At 52.2% G+C, this 27,618-nt stretch overlaps 1 protein-coding gene and 1 long non-coding RNA gene across 2 annotated transcripts; one reads left to right on the top strand and one right to left on the bottom strand.

Moving 5' to 3' along the window:
• Positions 1–978: 978 nt before the first annotated feature.
• On the bottom strand, positions 979–12,989 carry CCDC197 (coiled-coil domain containing 197). Its single transcript, XM_030931441.1, has 7 exons — positions 12,719–12,989; positions 12,056–12,292; positions 10,636–10,718; positions 8,946–9,124; positions 6,749–6,886; positions 4,855–4,971; positions 979–1,233 (listed from the first exon to the last, which is right to left on the bottom strand). Exons 2-7 carry the CDS (start codon positions 12,148–12,150, stop codon positions 1,030–1,032), a joined length of 816 nt encoding a protein of 271 aa, XP_030787301.1. The 5' UTR covers positions 12,151–12,292; positions 12,719–12,989; the 3' UTR covers positions 979–1,029.
• Positions 12,990–21,996: 9,007 nt separating this feature from the next.
• LOC115897405 lies at positions 21,997–26,045 on the top strand. The gene is made up of 4 exons (XR_004057192.1): positions 21,997–22,070; positions 23,023–23,073; positions 25,662–25,754; positions 25,905–26,045. It is a non-coding gene; the product is annotated as an uncharacterized LOC115897405 (long non-coding RNA).
• The last annotated feature ends 1,573 nt before the right edge of the window (positions 26,046–27,618 follow it).

Raw genomic sequence — 27,618 nt, 5'->3', positions numbered from 1 at the left:
GCACAATGAAAGCAAGCAAGTGCCTTCTGTGCAGACCTGGCTCTTCCAAACTTGACTTAGAATGTCAGACTGGAGTGGGGGGCTTAGACTTCCTCACCACCGCCCCCTTTTTTTAAAGACAGGGTCTCGCTGTGTCACCCACACTGGAGTGCAGTGGCACAATCATGGCTCACTGCAGCCTTGACCTCCCAGGCTCAAGTGATCCTTCCACCTCAGCCTCCTAAGTAGCTGGAACCACAGGTGTGTGCCACCATGCCTGGCTAATTGTTTTATTTTTTATAGACAGGATCTCCCTATGTTGCCCGAGCTGGTCTCGAACTCCTGGGCTCAAGTGATCCTCCTGCCTCTGACTCCCAAGGTGTTTGGGATTCCAGGTGTGAGCCACCATGTCCGGCACTCTCTCCCAATTTTACAGGTAGAAAAACCAGCCCAGAGAGGCGCCTTGCCTTGCCAAGGTCTCCCTGAGAGTACCATCCATTCCAGGTAGCTCAGACACCTGCAGGATGGGCAGAAGGTACCAACCTGGTACTCAACTTCTGGCAGCCAGTGATGAGATGCCCCTACACATTCAGCGCCCCCATTAGCTCTGCAGACTGTTGTGGGCAAGGTGAACTCCCATGCATCCCACGGCCCTGGTGGCTGTTTACAGTGTCCTGTGACTGGGACATTCTTAATAGCCAGGCGTTCGTCCAAAGCTCCTCAGTCTCAGGAACCCACCATGAAAGTGAAAGACGCAACCCCAGATCCCAGGTGGGGAGTGTTCAGCCCAGGGTCTTCCAGCCTGGCTGCTGCCCCCAACTCAGGAACCTGCCTGTCTCTCCCCAATCCCACGCAGGACTTACCTGGATCCCTGCCAATCTCCCAGGATGGGGACCAGCACCCCCAACCCCAGCTGAGCCCAGGACCCTGCCCATCCCCTCAATGCCCCCAGACTCTCTCCCACTGGCTTGGAGGTGTTGGTGGTGAGAAAAGGAGGCAGGCAGGTCAGGAGACGTCATGATGCTACGGGGCCTGCAAGGCGTAGGCCGGTCAGGATAGGCTGGAGCACTCTGAAGCATGGGGGCTGGGAAAGGGGGTCCTGGGTGTGGAAACCCAGCTCCTTGGATATTTCCTGAAGGGTTTGGGGTGTCTTCTGAGCCCCTGGTCCCTGAGGCTGTTCCAAGACCAGCACACTCTGGGTTCCGTGAGCAGTGTGATCAGTCTTATAGTCTCCATTTTGTCCAACATGAACTCCTGGGAGAGAAAATAAATCTCTCACCCGACAGTGTTTTGGCCTCTGGATGCTACTTCCTAGGGACCAAAGCATTGTCAAAGGCTGACCTACTTCTTTAACTCTCACAAGGGCCCTGCAAAAGACGTGGTATCAATGCCACTGGGCAAATGAGCAAACAGAGGCTCAGAGAAGTTAAGTGACTTGTCTGATGTGGCACAGCCAGGAGTGACAGAGCTGGATGACTAGGAGTCCAGATCCTGCTGTAATTTCCTGAATGTGGTTGCCTGCCTTTTCTCACTGCTCCTCCAAGAAGCCCACCCTGACTGCCCCCAGCCTCCCTCTCTGAAGGGCATTCATTTCTTAAGGACCAGATGAGCTTCCATCTCCTGTTGCCTGGCAGAATGTGGAGCATATTCAGGTGGCTCAATTCATGTTGGCTGAGTGACTGACAGATGTCAATCCAGAGGCCCAAACTGATTGTTGCTTGGGACCCAGTGACATCACCACATAATTTCTTCCTTTTTCTTGGGAAGAAGATGAAATTAATACACTGTGACTATTTAGACAAATGTGTCCTTACTCAGAAATCTCATTTCTTTGCGATATGAATAAGTTACAAGCTGTATATAACTAGGGATGCCAATTACACACACTTCAACTGAATGGTGCCCACTGAGTTGTGCCATACAGCGGCCTCGATACTGCCTGTGAGGTTCCTGGAGACCTTCTTAACTGAGCCACAGGCTTGCTCACTACTGACTGTTGCACTGGACACTAGGGAAGAGACCTGCCCCTCAGTGCTCCTGGGGAGCTAAGTATCCTGTGTTTGGACATCTGCACTGAACCTGCCTCAAATGAGGTAAGCACGTTCTGACTTAGGATGAAGTCAATGCCAAAGGTGGCAGACAGGAGAGTATGGAAAGGATGGGTCTTTGGTGATGCCACTGAGCCTAGGATCACACCATGCCTGAAACCCACCCAGGCACCAAACTTCCACTCATGACACAAGATATGCCCTGGTAGAGGAGCCAAATGACCTCAGAAAAGAACAAAGTGGGAAGACTCACACTTCTCAATTTTAATATTTACTACAAAGCCACAGTAATCAAGACAGTATGGTACTGGCATAAAAACAGTCATAGAGATGAATGGAATAGAATCGAGAATCCAGAAATAAACTTTCATATTACAGTCAACTGATTTTTGACAAGGGTACTGAGAAAATTCTAAGGGGAAAAATATAACTTTTTAAGCAAATGGTGTCAGGACAACTGAATATCCTTATGCAAAATAATGAAATTGTACCCCTACCTTACATTATATTAAAAAATCAACTGAAAATGAATCACAGACCTAAACAGTAGAGCAAAAACTATAAACTTCTCACAAGAAACAGGTGTAAATCTTCATGATCCTGGATTAGGCAATGGCTTTTTAGATATGACACCTAAAGGACAAGTACATACACATACCCAAAGTAAAACTATTGGATTCTTGGCTGGATGCGGTGGCTCATACCTGTAATCTTAGCACTTTGGGAGGCCGAGGCGGGTGGATCGCTTGAGGTCAGGAGTTCAAGACCAGCCTGGCCAACATGGTGAAACCCTGTCTCCACCAAAAAATACAAAAATTAGCCAGGTGGGGTGGCAGCGCATGCCTGTAGTCCCAGCTACTGGGGAGGCTGAGTCAGGAGAATCGCTTGAACTCAGGAGGCGGAGGCTGCAGTGAACCGAGATGGCGCCACTGCACTCCAGCCTGGGTGACAGACTGAGACCCTGTCTCAGACAAACAAACACACACAAACAAACAAATTGGATTCCATCAAATTTCAAAACTTCTGGGCTTCAAGGGACACCACCGAGATAGTAAAAAGATAACATGCAAGATAGGAAATATTTGCAATCGTATATTTGATAAGGGACCTGTATCCAGAACTCAAAAAGAATTCTTACAACTCAACTGAAAAAAGACAAATAGGCCGGGCACAGTGGCTCATGCCTGTAATCTCAGCACTTTGGGAGGCCGAGGCAGGTGGATCACTTGAGGTCAGGAGTTCGCAACCAGTTTGGCCAACATGGTGAAACCCCATCTCTAATAAAAACACAAAACTTCGCCAGGTGTGGTGGTGCATACCTGTAGTCCTAGCTACTCGGGAGGCTGAGGCAGGAGAATCGCTTGAACCTGGGAGGCAGAGGTTGCAGTGAGCCAAGATGTGCCACTGCATTTCAGCCTGGGCAACACAGTGAGACCCCATCTCAAAAAAAAAATCAAAATTTTTAATGGGCAAAGAATTTAAATAGACATTTCTCCAAAGGAGAGATACACATGGCCAATAAGCGCATGAAAAGATACTCAACATCATTAGTCATCAGATAAGCGCAAATCAAAACCACAATGAGATGCCACTTCACACCCATTAGGAGGGCTAAATTAGAAAAGGTTGACAATAGCAAATGTTAGCAAGGATGTGGAGAAATTGGAACCATCGTACATTGATCATGGGGATGGTAAATGGTGCAGCCATTTCGGAAAAAAGTTTGGCAGTTATTCAAATATTAAACATAGAGTTAACAGATGACCCAGAAATTGCACTCCTAGGTATGTGCCAAAGAGAAGTGAAAACATCTCTGCATAAAAATTTGTACACAAATGTTCATAGCAGCAATATTCATAATACCTAAGGAATGTAAACAACCCAGATGTCCATCAACTGATGAATGGATAAACAAAAGTTCTATCCATACAAATAGGCCCATACCATGGAATATTCAGCCATAAAAATAAAGCATTGATTCGTGCTAGGGCATGGGTGAACCTTGAAAACATTATGCTAAATGAAAGCAGCCAGATGCAGTGTATCTTTTTGGGAGTGATGAAATGCTTCTGGAATTAGACAGGGGTAATGGCTGTGCAATTTGGACTATACTGAAAACACCAAAGTGCATAACTGTAAGGGATACATTTTATGGTATGTGAATTATATCTCAATAAAGTTATGATTTTAAAAAGACAGGCTCTGTTGTCAATCAAAGCCAATCTGATTACGTTTTCTGTTACTGCAATAACAGTATCCTGACTGATGGGGGCGATGAGGAGAGAAGCCCAGTGGACTTACAGTGTGAAGTTTAAGATGAGGACCCTTAAGAGGCTCCCTCAGTCACTGAAATGCCCGCTGCCAGCATACTCATATGTGTAAGTGTGATCATACCTGTTTGCATCTTTGTGCGTGCAAGTTGATGTTTGTGTGCTTGTTTGCAGGTGTGTCTGTGTGTGTCCCATGTGTGTTGGTGTGCAGAAAGCACATGTGGATGTTGATGGGTGTATACTGTGTGTGTGTGTGTGTGTGTGTGTGTGTGTGTGTGTGTGTGTGATGTGTCAGAGTGGAGCTACATATAAAGACCAGGTGGGAAGTTCCTCTATGCACCCTCTACACTGACCCTTCACCCAGTGGGTGCTCAAGTTTGTTGGGAGACTAACAGAGACCTTAGGACCTTACTGCACCAGGCACCCATGTAGCTATGGAAAGAAGAGCTGATGGGGGGCTAAACACAAATGCAGCCTGAGCTAAGGAGCAGGACTAGCTCAAGTTGGAGGCTTGCCTGGGACAGTCAGGAGCCCCGCAGCCATCTGTCTATCTTTACCTTAATCAGACTGAGCTTGGAGAAGAGATCCATGCTTTTGGGCATGCTGTAGGCAGAGGGGCAGCACTGCCGGGCCATGTTGGTGATGCTCATTTGCATGTAGCTGAGCAGCTGATCCTGCAGGAAAGAGAAGGAAGAGGCGGCTCAGGCTCTCTCCCAGCATCCCCTGCCCTGCCCCTGCCCCTGCCCCAGCTCACTCTGGCCAGCAAAGTGTTGTGGACAGAGCTGGGACACTGGGAGTGTCCTTCTCATCATGGTCTGTATTCCTCTCCTGCGGGGCTTGGTTGAGTTCCTCCCCACCTCAGAGCCTGAGCATCCTCCCCTGCAAAGAGGGAGGTTGGACTAACTCCTTTCAGAAGGGTATCCTGGCTGGAGGCATCAGGGTCCACACCTCGTTAGAATCTGAGGACTGGGAAGGGGCATGGAGTGGGGTCCTGGACTTCAGACCTCCAGGATCCTGGTCTGCTGCAGCAGCTTAGAGAGAAAGAACTCAAAGGGGCTCTGTAGACTGTGACTTCCCGCCCCCAGCTCCCTTCCTAAGCCCCTTGCCTCGGAAGCCTCGTCTTCAAACTCAGAACCCCCCAGGCCTAGTCAGTCTGGACCTGAGCAGGTCTCACACTCACTCCATGACCTCATCCTGTGCAGAGAAGGTGTGCCCAGTGCAGCCCTGTGCCCAAGCCATCATCCCAAGTGTCCTCCCGCAGTCCCTGAGGCCAGAAGAACATAGACTGTTGCCTCCGTTTATGGTGAGGAACCGGGGTCCAGCGGTGACCAGATCACATTCCCAAGGCCAGCAAGGGGCAGTGCAAGAGCTGAATTCTGGAATCCCTGGAATTCATGGCCATGGACTTTGGTCATGACTTGTTCTTTCTGAGCCTCATTTTTCTCATTTGTAAAATGAGTGTGGGTAAAATTTACCAATATTCAAGAACACCTACTCCAGGTCAGACTCTGTGCTAAGCACTGCCTGGAATGATCAGAGAGACACCAGGGTTGCTGAAGACAGTGCATAATAACCACTCACTTAAATGCCATTATTTTATTATTAATCGCAAACATTATACAAGGACTAAGTGCTCAGCACCACACGAAGCCCTGGGACTGGGCCGGTGGATCCCGGCTCCGGTTCTTGGCAGAGCTCGGTCCTGAAATATCTGTGGTCTCAGTTTTCCCATCTGTAAAGTAACATTTGATCCCTCTAAGAGAGGTCCTTCGAAAGTAAACTGTCACCAAGGAGAAGTAAGTGGTGCGGGTATGTCTGTGTGTGTGTCTGTATGTATATCTCTGTCTGTGTCTGTGTGTCTGTACATGTGTTTGTGTGTGTCTGTGTCTGTGTTTCTGCATGTCTGTGTGTGTCTGGCTGTGTCTGTCTCTGTGCATTTGTGTGTATGTGTCTGGTTGTGCGTGTTTGTCTGTTTATATGTCTGGTTGTGTCTGGCTGTGTCTGTGTGTCTGTGTGTCTGGCTGTGTCTGTGTGTCTGTGTGTCTCTGTGTCTGGCTCTGTGTGTGTGTGTCTGTGTGTGTGTGTGTCTGTGTATGTGTCTGTGTGTCTCGGTGTCTGGCTCTGTGTGTGTCTGTGTGTGTGTGTGTCTGTGTGTGTGTGTGTCTGTGTGTGTGTCTCTGTGTGTGTGTCTGTGTGTGTGTCTCTGTGTGTGTGTGTTTGTGTGTGTGTCTGTGTGTCTGTGTGTGTCTGTGTGTCTGTGTGTGTGTCTCTGTGTGTGTGTCTGTGTGTGTGTGTCTGTGTGTGTGTGTGTCTGTGTGTGTGTGTCTGTGTGTCTGTGCGTGTGTGTGTCTGTGTGTGTGTGTGTCTGTGTGTGTTGGGAGTGATGATGGAGGCATCAGCTTCCCCCTCCCCACCCTTAGCCCCACCCCCAGGCTGAAAGACTGGACTCACATTATAGCTGCTGCTGGTGTGTGTGTTTGCGTCGAAGTCAATGTCCTTCTGGTAAGTGATGCTGTGCTCCAGCTGCCAACACTGCTTCTGCTTGCGGTGACACTTCTTCTGCAGCTGATAGAGCCGGATCTTGAGGCTCTGAGGCAGAGGGAATGGGTCATCTTGGTACAACAAACCCTCCAGGGCATGTGCCCTGGTCTGAGTCTCCAGGGTAGTATGTGCAATGACAGGATAGGAGGAAGGAACACTTCTGGGTGGCTGGGGCCATTCAAGGCACCAGAGACGCAGAAAAGGACATGTCCAGGCTGATGGAGTTTACCCGAGCCCCAGTTCCTGATGATTTTATAAAGGGGAGTTCCCCTACACAAGTTATCTTGCCTGTCACCAGGTAAGACATGCCTTTGCTCCCCCTTCAACTTCCACCGTGATTGTCAGGCCGCCCCAGCCATGTGGAAGTGTGAATCCATTAAACCTCTTTTTCTTTATAATTTATTTATTTATTTATTTATTTATTTATTTATTTATTTGAGAGTCTCACTCTTTTTGCCCAGGCTGGAGTGCAGTGGTGCAATCTTGGCTCACTGCGACCTCCACCTCCTGGGTTCAAGTGATTCTCCTGCTTCAACCTCCCAATTAGCTGGGGTTATAGGCACACACCACCATGCCTGGCTAATTTTTGTATTTTTAGTAGAGATGGGGTTTCACCATGTTGGCCAGGCTGGTCTTGAACTCCTGACCTCAAGTGATCTGCCTGCCTCGGCCTCCCAAAGTGCCAAGATTACAGGCGTGAGCCAGCATGCCTGGCCCTCTTTTTCTTATAAATTACCCAGTCTCAGATATTTCTTTATTAGCAGCATGAGAAGGAACTAACACATGCCCCCAGCCAGGCCCTGTGGGATAGGAATTTGAAAGATACAGAACAGGCTGGGTGTGGTGGCACACGCCTGTAATCCCAGGAGGCAGAGGCAGGAGAATCGCTTGAGGCTGGGAGGCGGAGGCTGCAGTGAACTTAAATCACGCCACTGCACTCCAGCCTGGGCGACAGAGTGAGACCCTGTCTCCCAAAAAAAGGAAAGAAAGAAGGAAAGGAAGAGAGAGAGAAAGAGAGAAAGAAAGAGAGAGAAAAAAAAGAAGGAAGGAGGAAAGGAAGGAAGGAAGGAAGGAAGGAAGGAAGGAAGGAAGGAAGGAAGGGAAGGAAGGAAAGAAAGGAAGGAAGGAAGGAAGGAAGGAAGGAAGGAAGGAAGGAAGGAAGGAAGGAAGGAAGGAAGGAAGGAAGGAAGGAAGGAAGGAAGGAAGGAAGGAAGGAAGGAAAAAGAAAGAGATGCAGGTCATACTCCTGTGGCCCCACTTCTCTGAGGCATACTTTTCTCCGAAAATGGGAAGAATAGCATGGCTGGACTTGCCTTATCTCTAGTCCCAGCCTTTGGAATAGCAGCACCTACCTAGAGGTGCTGGCGTGAGATTTAAGTGAGATAAAGCACGTAAAGAGCTTCACGCAGTGCCCAGCCCATCAATGAATCACATTCTCCAAATGGTACAAAGTGGTGCAGGCTTGCAGCGCTGCCACTAGGGGGCAGATGCTCTCTCCAAACACCACGCAGCAGCCCTTTGCAGTGAACCAACCAGCCCGTCATCCTTCCTCTGGGATCCCGAAGTCCCCGGTCCCCGTGGCTGCACGAATCTTCATGATGCCACGCCTTTGTTAGGGCAGACTCTTCCACCTGGAGTGCCCATCCCTCCCAGCGGAAGTCCTAATTATTATGAGATAACCACAAAGGAAGGGGAGGGAAATGATGTCTCTGGCACTGACTTTGAGGCAGTTTGTGTTTGGTGCCTCGCAAGGACCCTAGCAGCTAGAATGTGTTGCCCCCATTTGACAGACGCAGAAACTAAGGCTCAGAGAGGGTACAAACTAGTCATACAGCTAGTGGGTGGCTGAATTGGGAGCTAAGACCCAGTCCCTCTGCATCCAGGACACATGGCTTTTTGACCACGCAGAACAACTTTTAGGCACAAGCTGAGCCTCAGGCAGCAGAGGGGAGAGGAACGGGATACAGAAGGCGGCTCAGGAGCAACAGCCCCACCCAGGGCCCTCCAGCATTACGCCGCGGCACCCTCCAGGTGCGCAGGAAAGGGGGCCCCACGCCCCCAGCTCCCTGGGCCACCGGGAATGGAACAGACTTCAGGCAGCTGTTACCGCCATGAGAGCCCTGTGACCCTCCTCTAGAGACTCCAGGCTCCGGTGGACGGCCTGGCTCATCTGGGAGAATGCCTCGAGGCGCTTCTGCGTGTCCTGGCTGGCTGTGAAGAGCTTCCCGTAGTGCTTCACCATGGCCTCCACCAGCGCCTCCTCCGGCTCCTCCCATCCCGTGCAGCCTATGGAGACAGCGCCATGGTGGGATGGGTGGGTGCCCCTGCAATGGGCCATGCCAACAAGGTGGCCAGGAATTCCGTCTGGGGCCACAAAGTTGAGAGGTGCAGGACAGTCCATGCCAGGCTGACCCCAAGACAGTAGGATGGTCCCGCAGCTCTCCAGGCTTGCCATCCATGTGCGCACCCCCACTCCCGGCGGCCCCCCCCCCCCCCCCGCCCCCTCCACTTCAAAGGAAGCCTCAAACTTGGAAAGTTCAGCCAGAGACTGAGACAGGGATTCTGGATCGAGACTACCGAGCGAGGCCGGAGACTGCCCTCAAGGAGACGTTGCTGCTTGGGGGAGCCTGAGAAGGGGATAGGAATTGTTCCTGTCCTGGGTGAGCAAGTACCAAGTCCTGATGGTTATGCATTTTGGATGGGTTGAACAGGCAGAACTGCTGAATTAGGAAGGTCCCAAACCACGAGCAGCACTGGGTGCTGGGTCTGCCGCAAGCCCCCTGCTTGACCTGCAGCCCTGACTCCTCCTTGGCTCACTGCTCAGTATATATCCGCAGCCTCCCAGCCACATCTCCCAGCAGCCCGGAGCTCACCACCCCCAAACCCACCTGGCAGCCCTGTGACTCCTGCCTACGTTTGTGTTCCTCCCTCTGCCTGCAGGGTCATTCTCCCTTGCTACACCCATTTGAGTCCCATGAAAGGTCACCTCCTCCATGAAGCCTTCCCTGACCTCCAAGGCAGAGGTTTTGGAGTTTCCATAAGTCCTCTCATTCTAGCACTTAGTACAGTGGCTATGAAGTCAGATGGACCAGAGTCTGAGCCCAGCGCCACCACTTCCTGACTGGGTGACCCTGGGCAAGTTCATTACCCTCTCTGGGCCTGAGTAACACAGTACTGCAAAGCTCATAGGAGGGGTATAAAAAGATTTACTAAAAAGCTTAGCACAGGGCACATATTTAATAAATGGTAATAATTATGTATTATTGATGGTGTTGAAATAATAATGATGACAGTAAATATGTGTGACTCCCCTTCCCTTTTCTAATGAGTTTCCAGTACTCATAAAACAACACACAAAACCTCATCTCAGATGTCCCTATACTCTTAGTTAATAATAGCAAAACAAAAACACAAATCCAAAGACAAACAAAATAATAATAATAATGGCCAATGTTTACCAGGTACTAGCTAAATGCGGGGCCCTGTGCTATGCTTATAAAGGATGACTTCATCTAGTCCACATAACTATTGCTCTTCCCATTGTACAGATAAGAAAATCAAGGCCTTGAGAACTTGCCAGAGGCCACACTGTTAGCGACAGTGAAGCCAGGGTTGGGACCAAGCAGTCAGACTCGGCTGCCTGTGCCCTTCCCCACCACTGTGGGGTTGGCCTTTGTCGGTTCCCATTCTGTAGATGAGCAGCTCGTAGCTTCATGAGGCCACACACCGTGTGGCAGTCCTGCAGCCAGGAGGCGGCAGCAGAGAGAAAGGGCTTTCCGAGGAAGCTGAGTACATACCCTCGGGGATTTTCTCAAGGACCTTAATCAGATAGTCTTCAAAAAGCTTGTGCTTCTCGACTTCTCTCTTGAGCTTCTTCTGCCTGTAGAGCCAGATGCAAGAACATGGCCTGGAGGCTCCCAGGTCATAGGACCCCCTATGAACAAACCTGGGCCACCCTCTGTGATCTCCTGCTTGGACCTGCACTGGACCGGCCACGTACCACTTCATCAGTTGGCCATAGACTTAGGAGTCTCTCCACCTTCATTTCACTGCTGAGCAAACTGAGCCACAAGCAGGTCAAATAAATGCCCATAGCAACATCTCCTAGGCAGCGAAGAAGGTGCCTAGACTTGAAGGCCAAGTCTTTCTGGCCAGAGTCTACAATGCCTCCTCTGGAGGCTGTGCAGGTGCCTCCCATCTCGGGAGACAGGTCAGCACCTACTAGCTGGTGATGTGGGGCCAAGTGCTTCACCTCTTTGTGCCTGGGTAGCCCATCTACAGCAGGGGTGATGTGAGCTGCTGACCAGGGTCATGCGTGGGGCACCAAGTGCATTGGGAGCGTTCCATCAGAGGTGGGTTCCCCACCAATCCCCGGAGGGGAGAGGGCCACGTGCTATTGCCTGGCCATACTTGACTCTTCGGGGAATCCCTAAGCAAGTCTCCAACAGGTCACCTGTTCTGGACCCAGCCAAGGTCAGCAGTCAAGGGCAGAGACCAGAGCAGGGCGTGGCCTGGCCAGCTGGCTGAGTTCCCAACCCATTCTCTGGCTATGCAACAGGGGCTGTGCTGGGGGTCTCTGAGTGGCCCAGGGCAAGCCACTCTGCCTCTCTGGGCCCCCCTCTCTCATCCATATGGTTCTGAAAAATGCAGAACAATATCATCCTTCCCACAGATACCACGTGGGGCCCTGTGAGCCATGACGGTGCTAAACCTTACTGGAATCAGGAAGCCCTCAAAATCTGTTGGAATGGTTGGTCCTTCATAAAACTTTGCAGAGACATGTCCTTTTGCATCTAATTCAGGTTTTTGTGTGTAGTCTGAAATTTCATCTCCCCAACCTCCCATCCTCATGGGGTGAGAACCCAGGGTCCCCACTAAGAATCAAGGTGGCAACCTTGTAGACTGGCCTTAGAGTGGCCAAATGGACAGGTGCAGACGGATGGTCACCCACAGTCCTCCTTCCTGATGTAGAGGCTCAGCCAGCAGAGGGCCCAGGACTGGCCCAAGATCTGAGGCCAAAGGGCAATAGCCACACCTCTTCTTTCTCCCATCACAGCTGTTGCCCAGCCCTGCCTCGCCCATTTGCTTCCAGACCACACTGCCCTCTTCATCAACCCCGTCCTGGCCTCCTGAGGGGCATGTTTGCTCAGTCTAGCCATTTAGCCCACCAGGGAGGCAATGGGGCTGGGGCTGGGGTAGGGCTGGCACAATGCATACTTAGCCTGGAGCTGGTAGAGTTCCTGCCACAGCCCTTGAAGATCCTCTTCCTTGTCACCAGGATTGCTTGGGCCAGCTCTCTGGCCTGTGTCCATGGCTGCCGTCACCCCACTGCCACAAGCTACACAGGAGGACAGGAGCCACGTGAGCCAGGCAGGATGAAGACAGACCAAAAAGGAACAGTCACAACTGCAGCTTCTTCTTCGGATCCTCGGAAGCCAGGGTTAGCATCCCCACCTCACAGAAAAGGAGACAGAGGTTCAGAGAGGGGCTGTGACCAGTTCCAGGTCATCTGGCAGGACTGGATGAGGACCCAGGGCTCATTAAATCCCAAGTCCAAGGTCTTCGGGCTGCATCCCCAGCTCTGGAGAGGTTGAGGGTGCCATTCTGTAGAGGCCTTGTTTCCCTTGCAGCCCTATAACTGGTACAGCCCCATCACCCCCAAGTCTTCAGTTCCTGGCCGCCAAGATGCCTGGGAACTTTCAATAAGTGCTGGCTTCCAACAAATTCTGGAAGGAGTCATAGGGTCAGAGCTGGGGCTGGTTCAGAAAACAGCCTGCTTAGAGAGGAGGCAGCTTCATTATCATCTCTGCCCACCCACCCCCATCCATGCATTTATTCACTTAACCAACATTACATGCTCTTAGCTCGTACAGTGCTTGCAGAACTACAGTGGAGACTAAGCAGAGATGCTTCGAACAAGCTCGTGGTCAAGCTGGGAAGATGGTCTAGTTACAAGTAGCTTCAACACAACCTTGCAAACAGTTCCTGGGCCACTCACCCAAGGCTGGTACGCAAGCAGGACCTTCATTGGTCAACTGCTGAACCAGCCCAGTGCGTTGAGGAGACAAGGTGAGGGGCTACAAGGTCAACCTTTCTAGCCCCAAGCATCAAACACAGGTAGACAGGCACTGTAGGAGGAAGGGGCCTAGCTGACTCACCTACAGCTCCAGGAGCACAAAGCCACAGCCAGGCTGTGACATCACAATGCTGGCTTCTGTCCTCATGATGTGTCCATTGCAGGATCCACCTGTGGAGGGCCAGATTCTCCATGGTCCTAAAACCTCCCACCCCCACCTCCCAGTCCCATTCCCAAGAAGATGGGGAGGAAGGGCATTGGCAACCCCACGGGAAACGTGGGCTATTTTTGTCCTTTCTATCCAGGCTGGTCTGCTTTATGGGCTGCCCAATTCCCATTGGCCTGTCCTGGGACTCTCCCTCGACCCCATCCCACCTGAGTTTGGTGGTTGCAGCTCAGGCATTTCCCCATCAGCCCCGCAAGGCTCAGCCCCACCCATGGCTCAGGACTGGGGCTGGCTCTGTGCAGGGGGTGGGAGCAAGCTGAAGGACCCACGTCTGGGAACTGCCCCTGCCTATGGCTTGGCCCTGAACCTCCTGTTGGAGCTACTGGACCTGTGCCACCAGGGACAGTGGGGTGGGGAGGGCTGGGCCTCATGCCCACCCCGACATCCCACCCCCACCACACTCGCCACCATGCTGGCTGGCCTGGCCTTCCCCCTCAAAGACTTCCATTGGCTCAGAGCTGGGTCACCTCAGATGACTCCTGGGAAGTCACAGCTCAGTGTGGGCTCCACTCGGGAGGAACGCTGTGGGTGGGAAAGGTCCCCAGAGAGGGTGAAGAGGTAGGAGCCAGGGCAGGGCCTGAGCTGGAGAAGGGGCCAGGAATGAGGGAGGGGCCGGGGTCCATTCGGGGGCAGAGCAAGGGCTGGGGTTTCAGGTCTGTGGTTGGAGTAGGGCAAGGCTGGGGCAAGATCTGGATCAAAGGCTGGGACTGGGGCCAGGGTCGGGGCTGGGCTGGGGGCAGAGGCAGGGATTTGGACTCATCCCCCTCACGACCCCTCACCAGCAGGCAGTGAGATCAGCCCCTGCCAGCTCAGGAGTCCCTGACAGGTGCCCGGGGCTACCTCCCCATGGTCCTAGAGCCCCTCGCTTATGTGCTGAGCACCGACTGAGAATGAAGGTGAAGGGTCCTGGCTCTGGCCTTGGGTTCAGACTCAGAAGGGAGGTGGATGCAGGTGTGGGCAGCATGGATGCAGAGGGAGAGGAGCTCAGGGGCTGGGGTTGCCCAGAGAAGGAGTCGGTCCAGTTCGAGGAGGGGTGGGAGAGTCCCCCAGAATCGGCAGTGTCCGAGGTGTTTCATGAGGATAAGAATGGGAGGAGAAGGTGGGAAGGGCATTCTGGCAGAAGGAATGGCAGGGACAAAGGTTCGGAGACACAGCTTGTGCGAACCGTAGGCAGAGCCTTCAAAGCAGAAGGGGGCTATCAGGGTGGGAGTGGTTTGGACTGTGGCTGGTGAAGGTGTTGGCAGGAGCCAAAGGGTATCAGCCAGCAGCAGAGACTGCCCGGGTTACTCTGGGCAAGGAGGGATGCATGGGAGGCTGTAGGGAGGCACAGAATCAGAAGAAATGCTGAAAATCCAGCTGCAAATCCAGGGAGGACAGGGGCCCAGGGCAGCCCTGGAGATCCACACAGCAGGAACTCAGGGAGGCACCCCCAGAATGAATCCTTCCCAACCCCTTTTCATCATCTTCTCCATTCTCAAGAATCAAGAGAGGGTGCCCAATTGGCTGAGCCTGGGCCATGTGCCCACCCCTTGACTGACAGTCATATCCTAAGAGCCTGCAGTGGGGCCCGGAAGTTTCCTAGTGCAAACCCTGGCGCTGTTCCCAGGGAATCAGGACAGCTGAGCAACAGAACCCACAGGTGCTCCTCCGTGGAGGCTCAGGGATAACAGGCTGAGGAGGCTTAGGGACAACTGGGCTGCATCCCCAGCTCTGGAGAGGTTGAGGGTACCACTCTGTAGGGGCCTTGTTTTGCTTGCAGCCCTATAACTGGTACAGCCCCATCACCCCCAAGTCTTCAGTTCCCGCCACCAAGATGCCTGGGAACTTTCAACAAGTGCTGGGTTCCAATAAATTCTGGAAAGAGTCACAGGGTCAGAGCCGGAGCTGGTTCAGAAAGCAGCCTGCTTAAGGAGGAGGCAGTTTCATCATCATCTCTGCCCACTCAGAAATGTTCAGAACATTTCTGAGCATGCTGTCTGGCTCAGAGTGGGGGTGAGGCCGGCAGCGTGGCAGCGGGAGTGACTCATGTTTGTGTGGCACAGGTCTAAGCACTTCCATGCAGGGGTTCGTTCATCTTCATGACACACTGAGGTCAAAGCTATTATTTCACGGAAGGCAAAACTGAGGCCCAGAGAGGCTAAGTAACTTGCCCAAAATCTCACTGTTAGAAAATAGTTCCGATATTAATCCAGAAAGTCAAGATCCAGAACCATCTGGGAGGTTGAGTTGTTAGGACCTTGAAGCTGATTGATAGGGGATCCTACAGCGGGAGGCTGTTCTTGGGAAAGACTCCATTAGCACCTCTGGGTATGGGACCTTCACTGGGGACAGGCAGACCACTGACCCTCCTCTGGCCAGAAGCAGATGCTGGAGAAGGCGCACCAGACCCTCGTCCCTTCCCACGCTCAAACATTCCAGGACTTTACTTCCCAGAAGTTAAAGTCTGTAAACCACTTGACCCCATACAGCCATAGGTGGGGAAGGGAAGGCAGGTTTGGAGTGGGGATGGTGGCACTATTTGCTTTCCAGTGACAATTTCATTTTTGGCCTGAAGTGTTCCGCAGGTGCTGAGAGAGCTCAATAGACAAGGCTGGCAGAGGCTGCGGCTCCTTGGGAGACGTTTCTCCCACTCAGGCCCCTAAAGAGTGACCGTCACCAGCACCAGGGATTGAGTCCTGTCACGGATTTGCCACTGCCTGACTCTTTACTGGGAGTCCCTCGTTTCATTCTTGGAACAGTCCTCTAGGGTGGTGGTAGCACTGCTCCATTTTGCAGACAAGAAAACTGAGTCTATGAGGCGAAGTAACTTGCACAAGGGTACATAGTTAATACAAGGTAACAGGGCTGGCTACACAGTTTGTGGGGCTCAGTACAAAATGAAAACGCTGGGCTCTTTGCGCAAAAATTATTAAGAATTTCAAGATGCAATAGCAGAAGATAAAGCCAAATGTGGACTCTTGTGAGTACAGATCCTGCATAACTACATACGCCCCTCACTGGGATTTGGACCCAGGTCCAGGGATTCCAGACCTAGTTATTCTCCATCCTGCTCCTTAAAACCCACCAACCTGCCTCAGACCCCTGGTCACCAACCTAGTTCTTCCTCTTCTTCCTCGCCCTTCCCCAGCCTCACCCAACCAGCAGACCCCACTCTTCCCTAATTAGGGGAAGACTCAAGCACTTACATGGAGGTGAAAGGAACTTAAGAAAAGAAATGATCAAGGCAGAGAGACAGGAGCTGCCACGGTTACACAGCGGTGAGGGGCACAGGTCTCCCAACTCCCAGACGAGCCTCTACCCACTGGGCCTTGGGCAAGAGAAATTCAAGGCAAGTCTGTCTGTTACAGACAGCTGGGAATCTTGGGAGCTGGGAGCCTGCTTCAAGGACAAAGCTGCAATTAAATGGCAATAGAACCCCTTTTCTTTTTTTTTTTTTTTTTTGAGGCGGAGTCTCGCTCTGTCGCCCAGGCTGGAGTGCAGTGGCCGGATCTCAGTTCACTGCAAGCTCCGCCTCCCGGGTTTATGCCATTCTCCTGCCTCAGCCTCCCGGAGTAGCTGGGACTACACGCATCCGCCACCTCGCCCGGCTAGTTTTTTGTATTTTTAGTAGAGACGGGGTTTCGCCGTGTTAACCAGGATGGTCTCGATCTCCTGACCTCGTGATCCGCCCGTCTCGACCTCCCAAAGTGCTGGGATTACAGGCTTGAGCCACCGTGCCCGGCCAGAACCCCTTTTCAAAAACCTTAACAAGGACTCCTGGGGCTGGAATCTGCCACCAGGCTTGGGTCACCAGGCACAGCAGAAGGAAGGGCCTGATCAGGCCTTCTGCAGAATTCACCCCATCTGGTCTACAACCCCAAACGCCCCCAGACAGGGCCAAGGCCAGCCCTTCCTCAGCCATTGACGCTCAGGATGCAGAGTGGGGCTGCGGGTTGAGGCAGGGCTATCAGCTGTGTGGCCTCAGGAAAAGCACTGACCTCTCTGAGCTTCAGTTAACAGCCTTGCCGGGCCAACCCCAACCAAGAGGTTCATAGCAGGAGGTGACAAGGTGGCAGGGAGGGGCATGACTTGAACCCAGGCCTGCAGGATCCGTAAACTCATTCTGTGGCCACACCTCAGTGATTCTTCCTAGTGAAGGTGGGGTTCTGGGATGAGAGAAAACAGCTGATGGTTGCCTCTCAGCCCTGGCTCCCTCTGGTCAGAGCAGCCCCTTCCCACACAAAGCAAAGTGTGGGTAATAGCACCTAGGGATTCAATGAGATAATCCACGTAGAACACTTAGCATCTTCTTGTTTTTTGTGGAATTAACCCGTGTGTGCATAGGAGAAAGTCTAGAAAGATATAAATGAGCATTTTATGTCTTAGGGGCAGGGAAAAGGGGCAACTTTTAAACTAGCACAACTCTTTAAGAGAGTGTCTGTTCTGACCCTTTAGGAAAGCAAGCAGCCCAGAGCTGACCCGTCGCAGGGATTCGATGGGCGTTAGTTTTGTTTCCTGCCGATCTCTTCTCTCTCTGTCCAGAGGATCACAATGGCCTGATCCCCTAACACAACAGCACAGGAGCTTCGACAGAGGTTGCTGGGGTCGGCTGGCAAAGGTGGCTCTGGTGGGAAGGGGTGAGAGGGTGCAAGGAAGACAAACTTGGCCTGTTGATTAGGCCAGAATTTTACTAAGACCTGGCACGATGTAGCTCCTCCCCCATTGAGACAGAATCTCAGCAGTCTACCTCTGTCCCCTCCTTCCATTTCTGGCACAAGAGGTAAACCCAGGGCATCCCGGGCCCAGGAAGCTGTGCTGAGGCCCCTGCCTCCTCTGAGGCCCCCAGCCTGGCCCAGCACCCACTTCCCTGTGCCGCTAACCTCATCTCTGCTCTGCACCAGGAAAAGCTCCAGGTCCCAGAGCTGGGGAATCACCCAGCAGGTCCCAAGACACTGTGAGGCTGTCTCCAGCTCAGTACTCCCAAGACAGGGCCTTCCCGTGGGGGAGGACAGAGGCTCTGGTCATGGTCCCAGGGGCTACAGTGGAGATCTGGGCCTTCCGGTGTCTATGATACTGACATCCTGCCACCCGTCACCTCCATGGAATAGCTCAGAGGAGACGCCCTCCCAAGAGGTGGTGTGGGAAGGGGCTGCTCTGACCAGAGGGAGCCAGGGCTGAGAGGGAACCATCAGCTGTTTTCTCTCGTCCCAGAACCCCACCTTCACTAGGAAGAATCACTGAGGTGTGGCCACAGAATGAGTTTACGGACCCTGCAGGCCTGGGTTCAAGTCATGCCCCTCCCTGCCACCTTGTCACCTCCTGCTACGAACCTCTTGGTTGGGGTTGGCCCGGCGAGGCTGTTAACTCTGCCTCCAAAATCTTTGGAATCTCTTCACTTCTCTTCACTGGCCCATGCTTGTTCCACCTGGAGCAAGCACTGGCCTTCCCTGCTGTTCTCTCTGCTCCTGTCCCCTGCAGGCTACTCTCCAGCTGGCAGCCAGAGAGAGCTCGTCTTAAAGCGAAAACCAGATCTCCCCATTTCCCTGCCAAAACCAGTGATGTTCAGGTCAACAGTGAGCGGGAGAAAAGCCAAGATTTATGGCATCCATCAATTTCTATAGTGTCAATCCTCCCGCCATGGCCAATTTCAAGCTACTAACAATTTAACAACCGGTTTGCAAAATGCCTGAAGACTTAACAGTGGCTCCTATGAGCTGGTCTGAGCTGGCTGCAGCACACCACCACTTTAAAAAGTGACATATGAAGTTCGCATCCTGGCTGACGAGGCTCCAAATGCTCTGGCTCCCCCTTGCCCATTCTTCTCACAGTGGCTTTTCTGTTCTTCCTGGCCGAGGGCCGTTGCACCTGTGCTTCCCTCGGCCTGGAGCACAAGTCTCTAAACTCTTTATAGTACTCTCTCCCTCTGGTCTTCCAGATCCCAGCTCAGAACCCACCTCCTCAGAGTGGCCTTCCCTGACCATCTCAGGTCCCCTGACCCAGCTTACTCATGGTGACCTCACCCCTGTGTGGCTCTATTTTAGCACTCCTTACTGTGGATTTTCTCCCTCCTCACTGGAATGTGATCTCCATGAGGTCAAGGACTGGGACCGAATTGTCCCTGCTTGAGTCTCAGTGTCTAGAAGAATAGTACTGGACACACAGCAGGCGCTCAATAGATGTATGCATACAAACAGAGCTTTGGAGATGCACGGCTTTGGGTTTGAGTCATGACTCTGCCACCAACCACCTATGTAACCATCAGGAATCACTCAATCTCTTTGAGCCTCTGTTTCCTCATCTGTAAGTGGGGGAGAACAACAGTGCCTGTGTGATGGAGCTGTGAGGGCCTGATGATGACACAGGTAAGGCACTCAGCACAGTGTCTGTCCTACCAGGACCTCAGTCAATGAGAACGGCCTCTTCACTTCATATATTCAGTGATGGGCAGCTCATCCCCTCCCAAGGGAGCCTCCTTATCCACCTCTGGGTCACTGTGACCACTAGAACATCTGCCCTTTCTTGTGTTGAATCCAAATAAGTCTCTTCCAGTGTCCCCTGCCTCAGTCCTAGTTTAACAACTTCCCACACGGCAAGTCTCTTGCTATTAAAACCACTTTCTTAATGTTGGCATGAAGGTTGATAGAATCGTGCTTCAGGATGAAAGGAACACTAAAGGCAGGTCAGGCATCCCTTGGCAGCTCTCATCAGTCATGAACTATCTGGCCTTGGGCAAGTCCCTCACCCTCACCCAGCCTCAGTTTCTTCCTCCATGAAATGAGATTAGCAATAGTACCTACCTCCTGGGGCTGCTGTGGAGACGAAATTAGTTGGTATACATAAAGCACTCAGCATCTAGCTCAAAGAAAGTGCTCAGAAGATGTCACTATTGTCACTATTATCATGCCTGGTGCAGGCCCACACCCAGATCTAGTGTCTGTGGCCTTTTTCTGCCCCAAAGGCCAGGCCTCTCCTGGATGCTCTCCAGACAAGCTGGAGAAAGAGCCAGTTCTGGCTCACCCACCTCAATCTGCACCCCGATCTGTCAGAGCTGTCCCCTCACAGTCCACAAGAGGGTGACTTGGAGCTTCCAAAATCTCCCATGGGACTACCTGACCATGGGGAGTCATTCCATCTACTGGGCTTGGAAGGAGATGTCCCCAGCTCCTGGAAAATAAGCTGGCCTGGCGTGGGAACTAAGAGTGGCTCATTCCACTCCGTGCTGGGGTGGCTTCTGTCAGCTACCTGGGTGGCCTAGACCAGCCCTGTTTCTTATCTTTTTTTAATGGATTCCTGATGTTCTTAAAAATGCTGATGGTGGCCGGGCGCGGTGGCTCAAGCCTGTAATCCCAGCACTTTGGGAGGCCGAGATGGGCGGATCATGAAGTCAAGAGATCGAGACCATCCTGGCTAACATGGTGAAACCCTGTCTCTACTAAAAAAATACAAAAAACTAGCCGGGCAAGGTGGCCGATGCCTGTAGTCCCAGCTACTTGAGAGGCTGAGGCAGGAGAATGGCGTAAACCCGGGAGGTGGAGCTTGCAGTGAGCTGAGATCCGGCCACTGCGCTCCAGCCTGGGCGACAGAGCGAGACTCTGCCTCAAAAAAAAAAAAAAGAAATGCTGATGGTGGTAGGAGAACACGGCTGAGGAGATCACGTAGGAGCTGAAGTGAGGAAGGAGGAGGACCAGGAGAGTGGTATTCCGAAAGCCGAGAAGGAAACAGACCCGAGAGTGTCTAGGAAAGAAACAGATCTAAGATGCCACCAGGATTCCCCCGAGTCCCTGCGGCTGTGGATGTGGTGAGAAGTCACATCTATGATCATGTCACCTTTCATGGCAATGGGGATTTGGTAGATGTTGTTTACCAATCAATTGACTTTGAACTAGGAAGATTACCTATGGGTCTAACCGATTACACAAGCCCTTTAAAAGCAGAGTATTTTCTCTGTGGCTGGTAGAAGAGGAAGTCAGAGATTGGATGGGTGAGAGGGATTCAATGGGAACAGAGAACAGAGGTTCTCATTGCTGAGATGGCAGGGGTCATAGGGCAAAGACTGGAGAAGCCACTAGGAGCTAAGAACAGGTCCCCACCAGCAGTCAGAAAGGAAATAGGGACCTCAGGCCCATTCCCATTCCCTCCTCCCAACCCGTCTCCCACTCCCTCTCCCATCCCCTCTTCCATACCGTATCCCACCCTCTTTCCCATCCCCTCCTCCTACCCCCTCTCCATCCCCTCCTCCCACCCCCTCTCCCATCCCCTCCTCCCATCCCCTCTTCCCATTGCCTCCTCCCATCCCCTCCTCCCATCCTCTCCTCCCATCTCCTCCTCCCATCTACTCTTCTCATCCCCTCCTCCCATCTCCTCCTCCCTTTCCCTCCTTCCATCCTTTCCTCCCATTCCCTCTTACTATCCCCTCTTCCCATTCTCTCCTCCCATCCGCTCCTCCATCCTTTCCTCCCATCCCCTCCTCCCATTCCCTCCTCTCTGGCCCCACCCCTCCTCCAACGCCTCCTTCTAGACTCCCCCACCACTCACTTTTTTTCTCCCTGATCTTCACCCCTCCTTCCACCCCTTTCCTCCCATTCCCTCCTCTCCTCTCTGGCCCCACCCCTCCTCTCACTCCTCCTTCCAGATGCCCCACCCCCCTACTGTTTCTCCCTGGCCCCTCCCCTCCCCCACTCCCTCCTTTCCACCTCCCTCCCACTCTGTCCTCCCTGAGGCTGTACCTCCTGTGGGTAGGAAGTGTATATTCCAGGAGCTGACACTGCTTCTGGCACTTAGCAGGGTTCATGGCATTTAATCTGTGCCTTGAAGATAAAAATAATAATAGTTCCACTTATTGGGCACTCGCCTCCTGCAGCCCCTGTCATGGACTTGCTGGAGTGTTACCTCTTTGAAGCCTCACTCCTGCCTGTGAGGAAGCTGCTGCTGTCCTGACTCCTGCGTCACAGGTGAGGACCTGGGGCTGCCCGCCTCCAGAGAGTGGAGGGAAGAGGGAGGGAGCCAGGCTGCTGGACCAGTGCCCACACCAACCCCATGCCAGCTGCTCCCAGGGCCCACATGGCCCAAGGGAAAGGGCATTCCAAGCCCAAAAGGGTTCAACAGGCCAGACACGGATGGACAGACGGTGGGGCAGAGGCAGAGCCATGAGGAAGAGGAGGCTGTGCAAGTCGTCTGGGGCTGACCACAGAGGCCGCAGAGGCCCTACCAAGATCTGGCAAAATGCAGTCACCTGTAGCCTGCTTTCATTCTCTCCAGGCCAGCCTTTCCCAAAAGGCGATGTAGCAGCCCTCGGGTTGGACAGGCACCTGGGTCAGAAACCAGACCTCTGAGCACTGCAGCCTGGAGATCCTCTGAAGGCCTCTGCAGTCCTTTCCTGGGACATGTGGCACAGCAGACATTTGATCCCACTGGGCCAGGCAATGTTGTTAAATATAAAGCCAGAGCCCCTGAGGGCAGGGCAAAGACAGAGAGGCCAGCTGGACCGCCAGGAGGGCCATGGGCAGGCCATGCACCAGCATCCAGTCAGCACTTGTTCCAGGAGCCCGGGGCTGGCAAGTGCCCTGTAGGCTGCGGGGTATCCACCCTCGGGGCACAGCCCTGGCTGTCGATGTGACTGCCCAGGTCACACGCTCTCCAGGAGCCAGGCCAAGAGCTATGACAGTGCAGTTTGCAGGGGATGTGGCCGGCTTCAGTGGCACCAGGAAAAGTGGGAAGTAAGGGAGAAAGGGCAAGGAAAGAGAAAAATCTGGACCCTGCATTAAGGGACTGAACCTAGAAGCATGTTTTGAAGTCTCTGTGCTTCCATCTCCTTAGCTGTGAAGTGGAGATGGCCACTTTGGACCATGACAAATATCAATATCAAATGCCCTTTCTTTTCATGCCCTCACCTTCTTCACCCAGTGTCAGCTCATACCAAGGGGCCCTGAGCTTCCTGGAAGGTCACCTTACCAGGTGTGTACAAGACCATGTGTGTGCACAAGTGTGTATGAGAGTACCTGTGTGCACAAAGATTGGCAGCAAACATGTATGTTAATTTAATTCTTTTTTTTTTTTTTTTTTTTTTTTGAGACAGGGTCTCGCTCTGTTGCCCAGGCTGGAGTGCAGTGGTGCAACTTTAGCTCACTGCAACCTCCACCTCCTGGGCTCAAGTGATCCTCCCACCTCAGCCTCCTGAGTAGCTGGGACTACAGGTGCACGCCACCATGCCTAGCTAATTTTTGTATTTTTTGTAGAGACGGAGTTTCACCAGGTTGCTCAGGATGGTCTCAAACTCTGTCTGCCTCGGCCTCCCAAAGTGCTGGGATTATAGATGTGAGCCACCAGGCCCAGAGGCTGAATTTTCTCCAACAACCAATTATTTTGAAATGATGTGGGACAGGAAGTTGCATCCCAGGATTCACAAACTCTTCCAAAATAATTATCCCAGTTTTTATTTCTGTTTTTGAAAATATTTAGGTACACTTGATTTAAATTCCAACTGACTTATGATTAGAATTTTTATTCTCAGAGAAAAAAGATTGGTAGATGCAGCAACTTCCAGTTGCTCATCTGGTGTCAGAGGCACTCAGAGGGTGGAAGGGCCTGTATTCCTACGAGCTCCACAGTGCACTCCCTTCCTTCCTCCATTTCTCAGGGATCTGCAGAGGGGAAAGGTTTGCATAGGGTCAGAACTTTCCAGAAGCCTGAAGAGCAGCACACTGGTGGTTAGGCTCAAGTTCTTTCCAATGTGTGAGGTGCCTCACATGCCTGCAGAGTTGTTAGTTTACACGTCTCACATGTGCTCATATGTGCACACAATGGGGCATCTACACACGCACCTGCACACATGTGCACCAAGAAAGAGATGGAGTGCTGTATTTGTAGAAAACAGGAGACTTCAACAGGTACTTAACATTTTTATAAGACTAGTTTGGCTGGGTGCAGAGGCTTACATCTGTAATCTCAGCACTTTGGGAGGCTGAGGCGGGCAGATTACCTGAGGTCAGGTGTTTGAGACCAACCTGGCCAAGATGGTGAAATCCTGTCTCTACTAAAAATACAAAATTTAGCTGCATGTGGTGGCAGATGTCTGTAATCCCAGATACTCAGGAGGCTGAGGCAGGAGAATCGCTTGAACCTGGGAGGCAGAGGTTGCACTGAGCCAAGATTGCACCACTGCACTTCAGCCTGGGCAACAGAGCAAGACTCTGTCTCAAAAAAAGACTACTTCATTTGTCCACTGTTGTACTAACTGGTGGGTTAAATCCACCTCTTCACTTAAATAATGTAAACTATGTGTGTGTGATATCCTGTCAGCTAAGCACCATCTGTGTGTGTGTGTCTGTGTGTGTGTGTCTGTCTGTGTGTGTGTGTGTGTGTCTGAATGTACCAGCTACAAGCAGGGCTGAGACCTGCCTAGGGCTCCCCTTTCCTGCTTGAAGGAGGACCCCTACCTGCACGTGGTCACTATGGCTGTTCTTTCTGTGCTGCTCAAACCACAACCACGTGTTCCCCTGCTGGTGGCCTTCAGAGCTGGTTTACGAGCCCCATTCAGTGAATCATCCCATTATATAACAGTCACAAGGCGCTGGAAATCCGCTCAGTTCTCCTGGTGGCAGCTATTCCCGAAATCCAAAGCTACCCCTTTGTCAGCTTGGCCCAGGCCCCGTTCCACTCCCTAAGAGCCACTTCCCACTGCCCCTGCTCTTCAGCCAGGCTTCTTCCCCATGGCACTGTGGACATTTGGGCCCTAATTCTATGGGGTGGTGGGGGGCAGGCGTGGGTCCTGCCTGGTGCATTGCAGGATGTTTAGCAGCATCCCTGGCCTCTGCCTACTAGATGCCAAGAGCATCCTCCCCTTTCTCCCAAGTTGTGGCAACCCAAAATGTCTTCAGGAATTGTCCCCAGTTAAGAACCACTGTCTCCAGCTGACCACCATCCCCTCTGTCTCTGTCAGCAAGTTTAAGCTAATAACAACCTCTAACATTTATAAGTCTTTATTCTAAGGGATATATACATATACGAATATGAACATACATATATGGATATATACATATATGAATACTATATATAAATTATATATAACTCGTATTGTATACTATGCACATATTATATTAATATATACACATATATATGAGTGTATACGTATACAATACACATACACATATATATACACAGAATGTTTGGGGGTACTATGTCATATAATTTAATCTTTGCAAACTTCCTGTGAGCTATGGATATTATTCTCCTCCTCCCTGCAATGTATATCAGGAAACTAAGGCAGAGAAGTTAAGTAGGCTTTCCAAGGTCACACAGCTAGCAAGTGGTTGAGCTGGCAGATGACTCCAGAGTCTAGGCTCTTAGCCACTTGGTTCTGAAGAGGGATCTGGGGCAGTCACATTACCAGCGAGTCTGTGCTGGGAGTGGCCCTCAGTCTGATCTCCTGTGGTTGGGAACAATGAGGCACAATGACATTGACACCCGAGTTGCCTGGGCTTGAAGCCCCTGGCTCCTTCCTGAGGTTTGTGATCCGTTGCTAACCACAACCTCCTCACCCCTAGGCATTTCTGGGAGTCTCCAGGAGGTAGCAGGCATCTTGAATGTGCCCATGAGGAAGTCCAGCCTGCCATCTGGGCTCAACCTTCTCCAGTGTGGTGAGGTTCCTGCCAATGTGCCCCACAACCTGAATTTAAGGTCTATGGCATGATGAGATTACCATGGGAGGAAGCTATGGAAAAGCACTCCGTGGGTTTCTGGAAGTCATGGCTCCTACAAAGGCTTGACAAGCCCCTCTTGTTCTCCAGACTCGCTTCCCCTTTCTTCAGGAAAACGATGTTGGAACATGAACTGCAAGGAGCTCCCGGATCTGACATTCCTGGCTGTTCTGATCTTTCGGTCCTCTGCAGGATGGAGGCTGCGTGGCTGGAGATCCCACCGTCACTGAGTTCAGGCAAGTCCCATGAGGGCCTCAGCTCCTCATCCATAACATCAGGATGATAAAGCCTCCCTCGCAGGATGGCTGTGCAAGTGCCCAGATCCCAGGAGAGGGCTGGTAAATGGGCGTTCCCTGCCCCATCCCTTCCTACCTGCAGGGAATAGGAGAAGTGGCCCAACCGCAGGTCATCAGGACCCTTGACCCAACCCTGCATCCCAGCCCTGCCTCACACCCAGAATGCCGGCCTTCCTCACCAAGGGTCTGGCTGACACCTCTGCAATGCTCACCACTGATCACTTGGGATTCCCCAGTGATATGGTTTGGCTGTGTCCCCACCCAACTCTCATCTTGAATTGTAGTTCCCATAATCCCCAGGTGTCTTGGGAGGGACGGGGTGGAGATAATTGACTCATGGAGCAGTTTCCTCTGTCCTGTTCTCGTGATAGTGAGTTAGTTCTCACGAGATTTGATTGTTTTATAAAGGGCTTCTTTCTTCACTGGGCACTCATTCTCTCTCCTGACATCATGTGAAGAGGGTCTTTGCTTCTCCTTCACCTTCCATCATGATTGTAAGATTCCCGAGGTCTGCCCAGCCATGCAGAACTGTGAGTCAATTAAACCTCTTTCCTTTATAAATTACCCAGTCAGGTATTCCTTCACAGAAGCGTGAGAATACACTAGTACACCTGGGGAGCAAGTCCAAGGGTGAAAGGCGAAGCTGAGAGCAGTTACCCTCCAGCTGGAGGCACCCCCCCACTCCCCCCCCACATAGGTGCCAAATGGGTAACAGCTGCCTGTCTGGAGCAGGTGAATCGTTTTGCTTCCTGCGAGCTCAGGCTCCAGAATGGCTGAGCCAGGGACTATGTCCACGAGGCACCCTCCTTCCCATCTGCCAATCAGAGTTAGTGCTGGAGGAGACCGGTCTGACCTCAGCTCTGCCCACATGGCCCGGAGCTGTTGTATCCAGCAGGATGTGCAGGGTCCGACCCAGCCACAGAGCATCCCGGCAGAGGAGGCTGGGCTGCTGCACTCTAGCCTCCTGTGGGAGAGGCCTTTCCCCCCAGCCAAAGGGCAGCAGAGAGCTCCAGCTCATGGAAAACCTGTTCTCAGCAGCTAACTTGGGCCTGTGGGCCACTCAGGGTTTAATTTTGTCCCTGAGTTCCCAAGGGTGATTCAGGCAGGATGAGATTGAGCCCTGGCGGGGACCAAGTGACTTGGCTAGACAATAGAGCCAGTGGCCTCCAGGAAAGTGCAGCTCAAGTCCTGAAGACGGCAGGTGGGGAGGAAGAGGTGTGATTAGTGGGTATCTACTACTGAGTCCTGGGATCTCATTTAATCCGCCTAACAACCATGGGAGAGAGTCATCATTCCCCCATTTTCAGAAGAGGAAGCTGAATCCAGAGAGTTGCAGGGCTGCAGCTGGGGACCCACAGCATTCAAGGAACAGACTGGGATCATCTGACTCCATTGCCCGGGCTGGAAACTGGATGGGGTGGTGCTAATTCGGATTGCACATGGGTGGTGTCTTCAATAAGGAAGACACCATCTGCACGGGGTTCGAGAAGCACACCCCCAAGCGGGAA

This window comes from Rhinopithecus roxellana, chromosome 5, assembly GCF_007565055.1.
Source record: "Rhinopithecus roxellana isolate Shanxi Qingling chromosome 5, ASM756505v1, whole genome shotgun sequence".
In the NCBI taxonomy this organism is placed as follows: domain Eukaryota; kingdom Metazoa; phylum Chordata; class Mammalia; order Primates; family Cercopithecidae; genus Rhinopithecus; species Rhinopithecus roxellana.
Note: the sequence above shows the minus strand (reverse complement) of the source record. Positions and strands in the feature narration are given on the sequence as shown.

Bases quoted from the DNA above. Each gene is read 5' to 3' on its own strand.
- CCDC197 (XM_030931441.1), bottom strand. From the start codon at position 12,150: ATGGACACAGGCCAGAGAGCTGGCCCAAGCAATCCTGGTGACAAGGAA. The intron at 10,719-12,055 runs GTATGCATTGTG...CTGGCTCTACAG, and splicing joins CTCTACCAGCTCCAGGCTAA to GCAGAAGAAGCTCAAGAGAG. The intron at 1,234-4,854 runs GTAAAGATAGAC...TTTCTCTCCCAG, and splicing joins CCAAGCTCAGTCTGATTAAG to GAGTTCATGTTGGACAAAAT.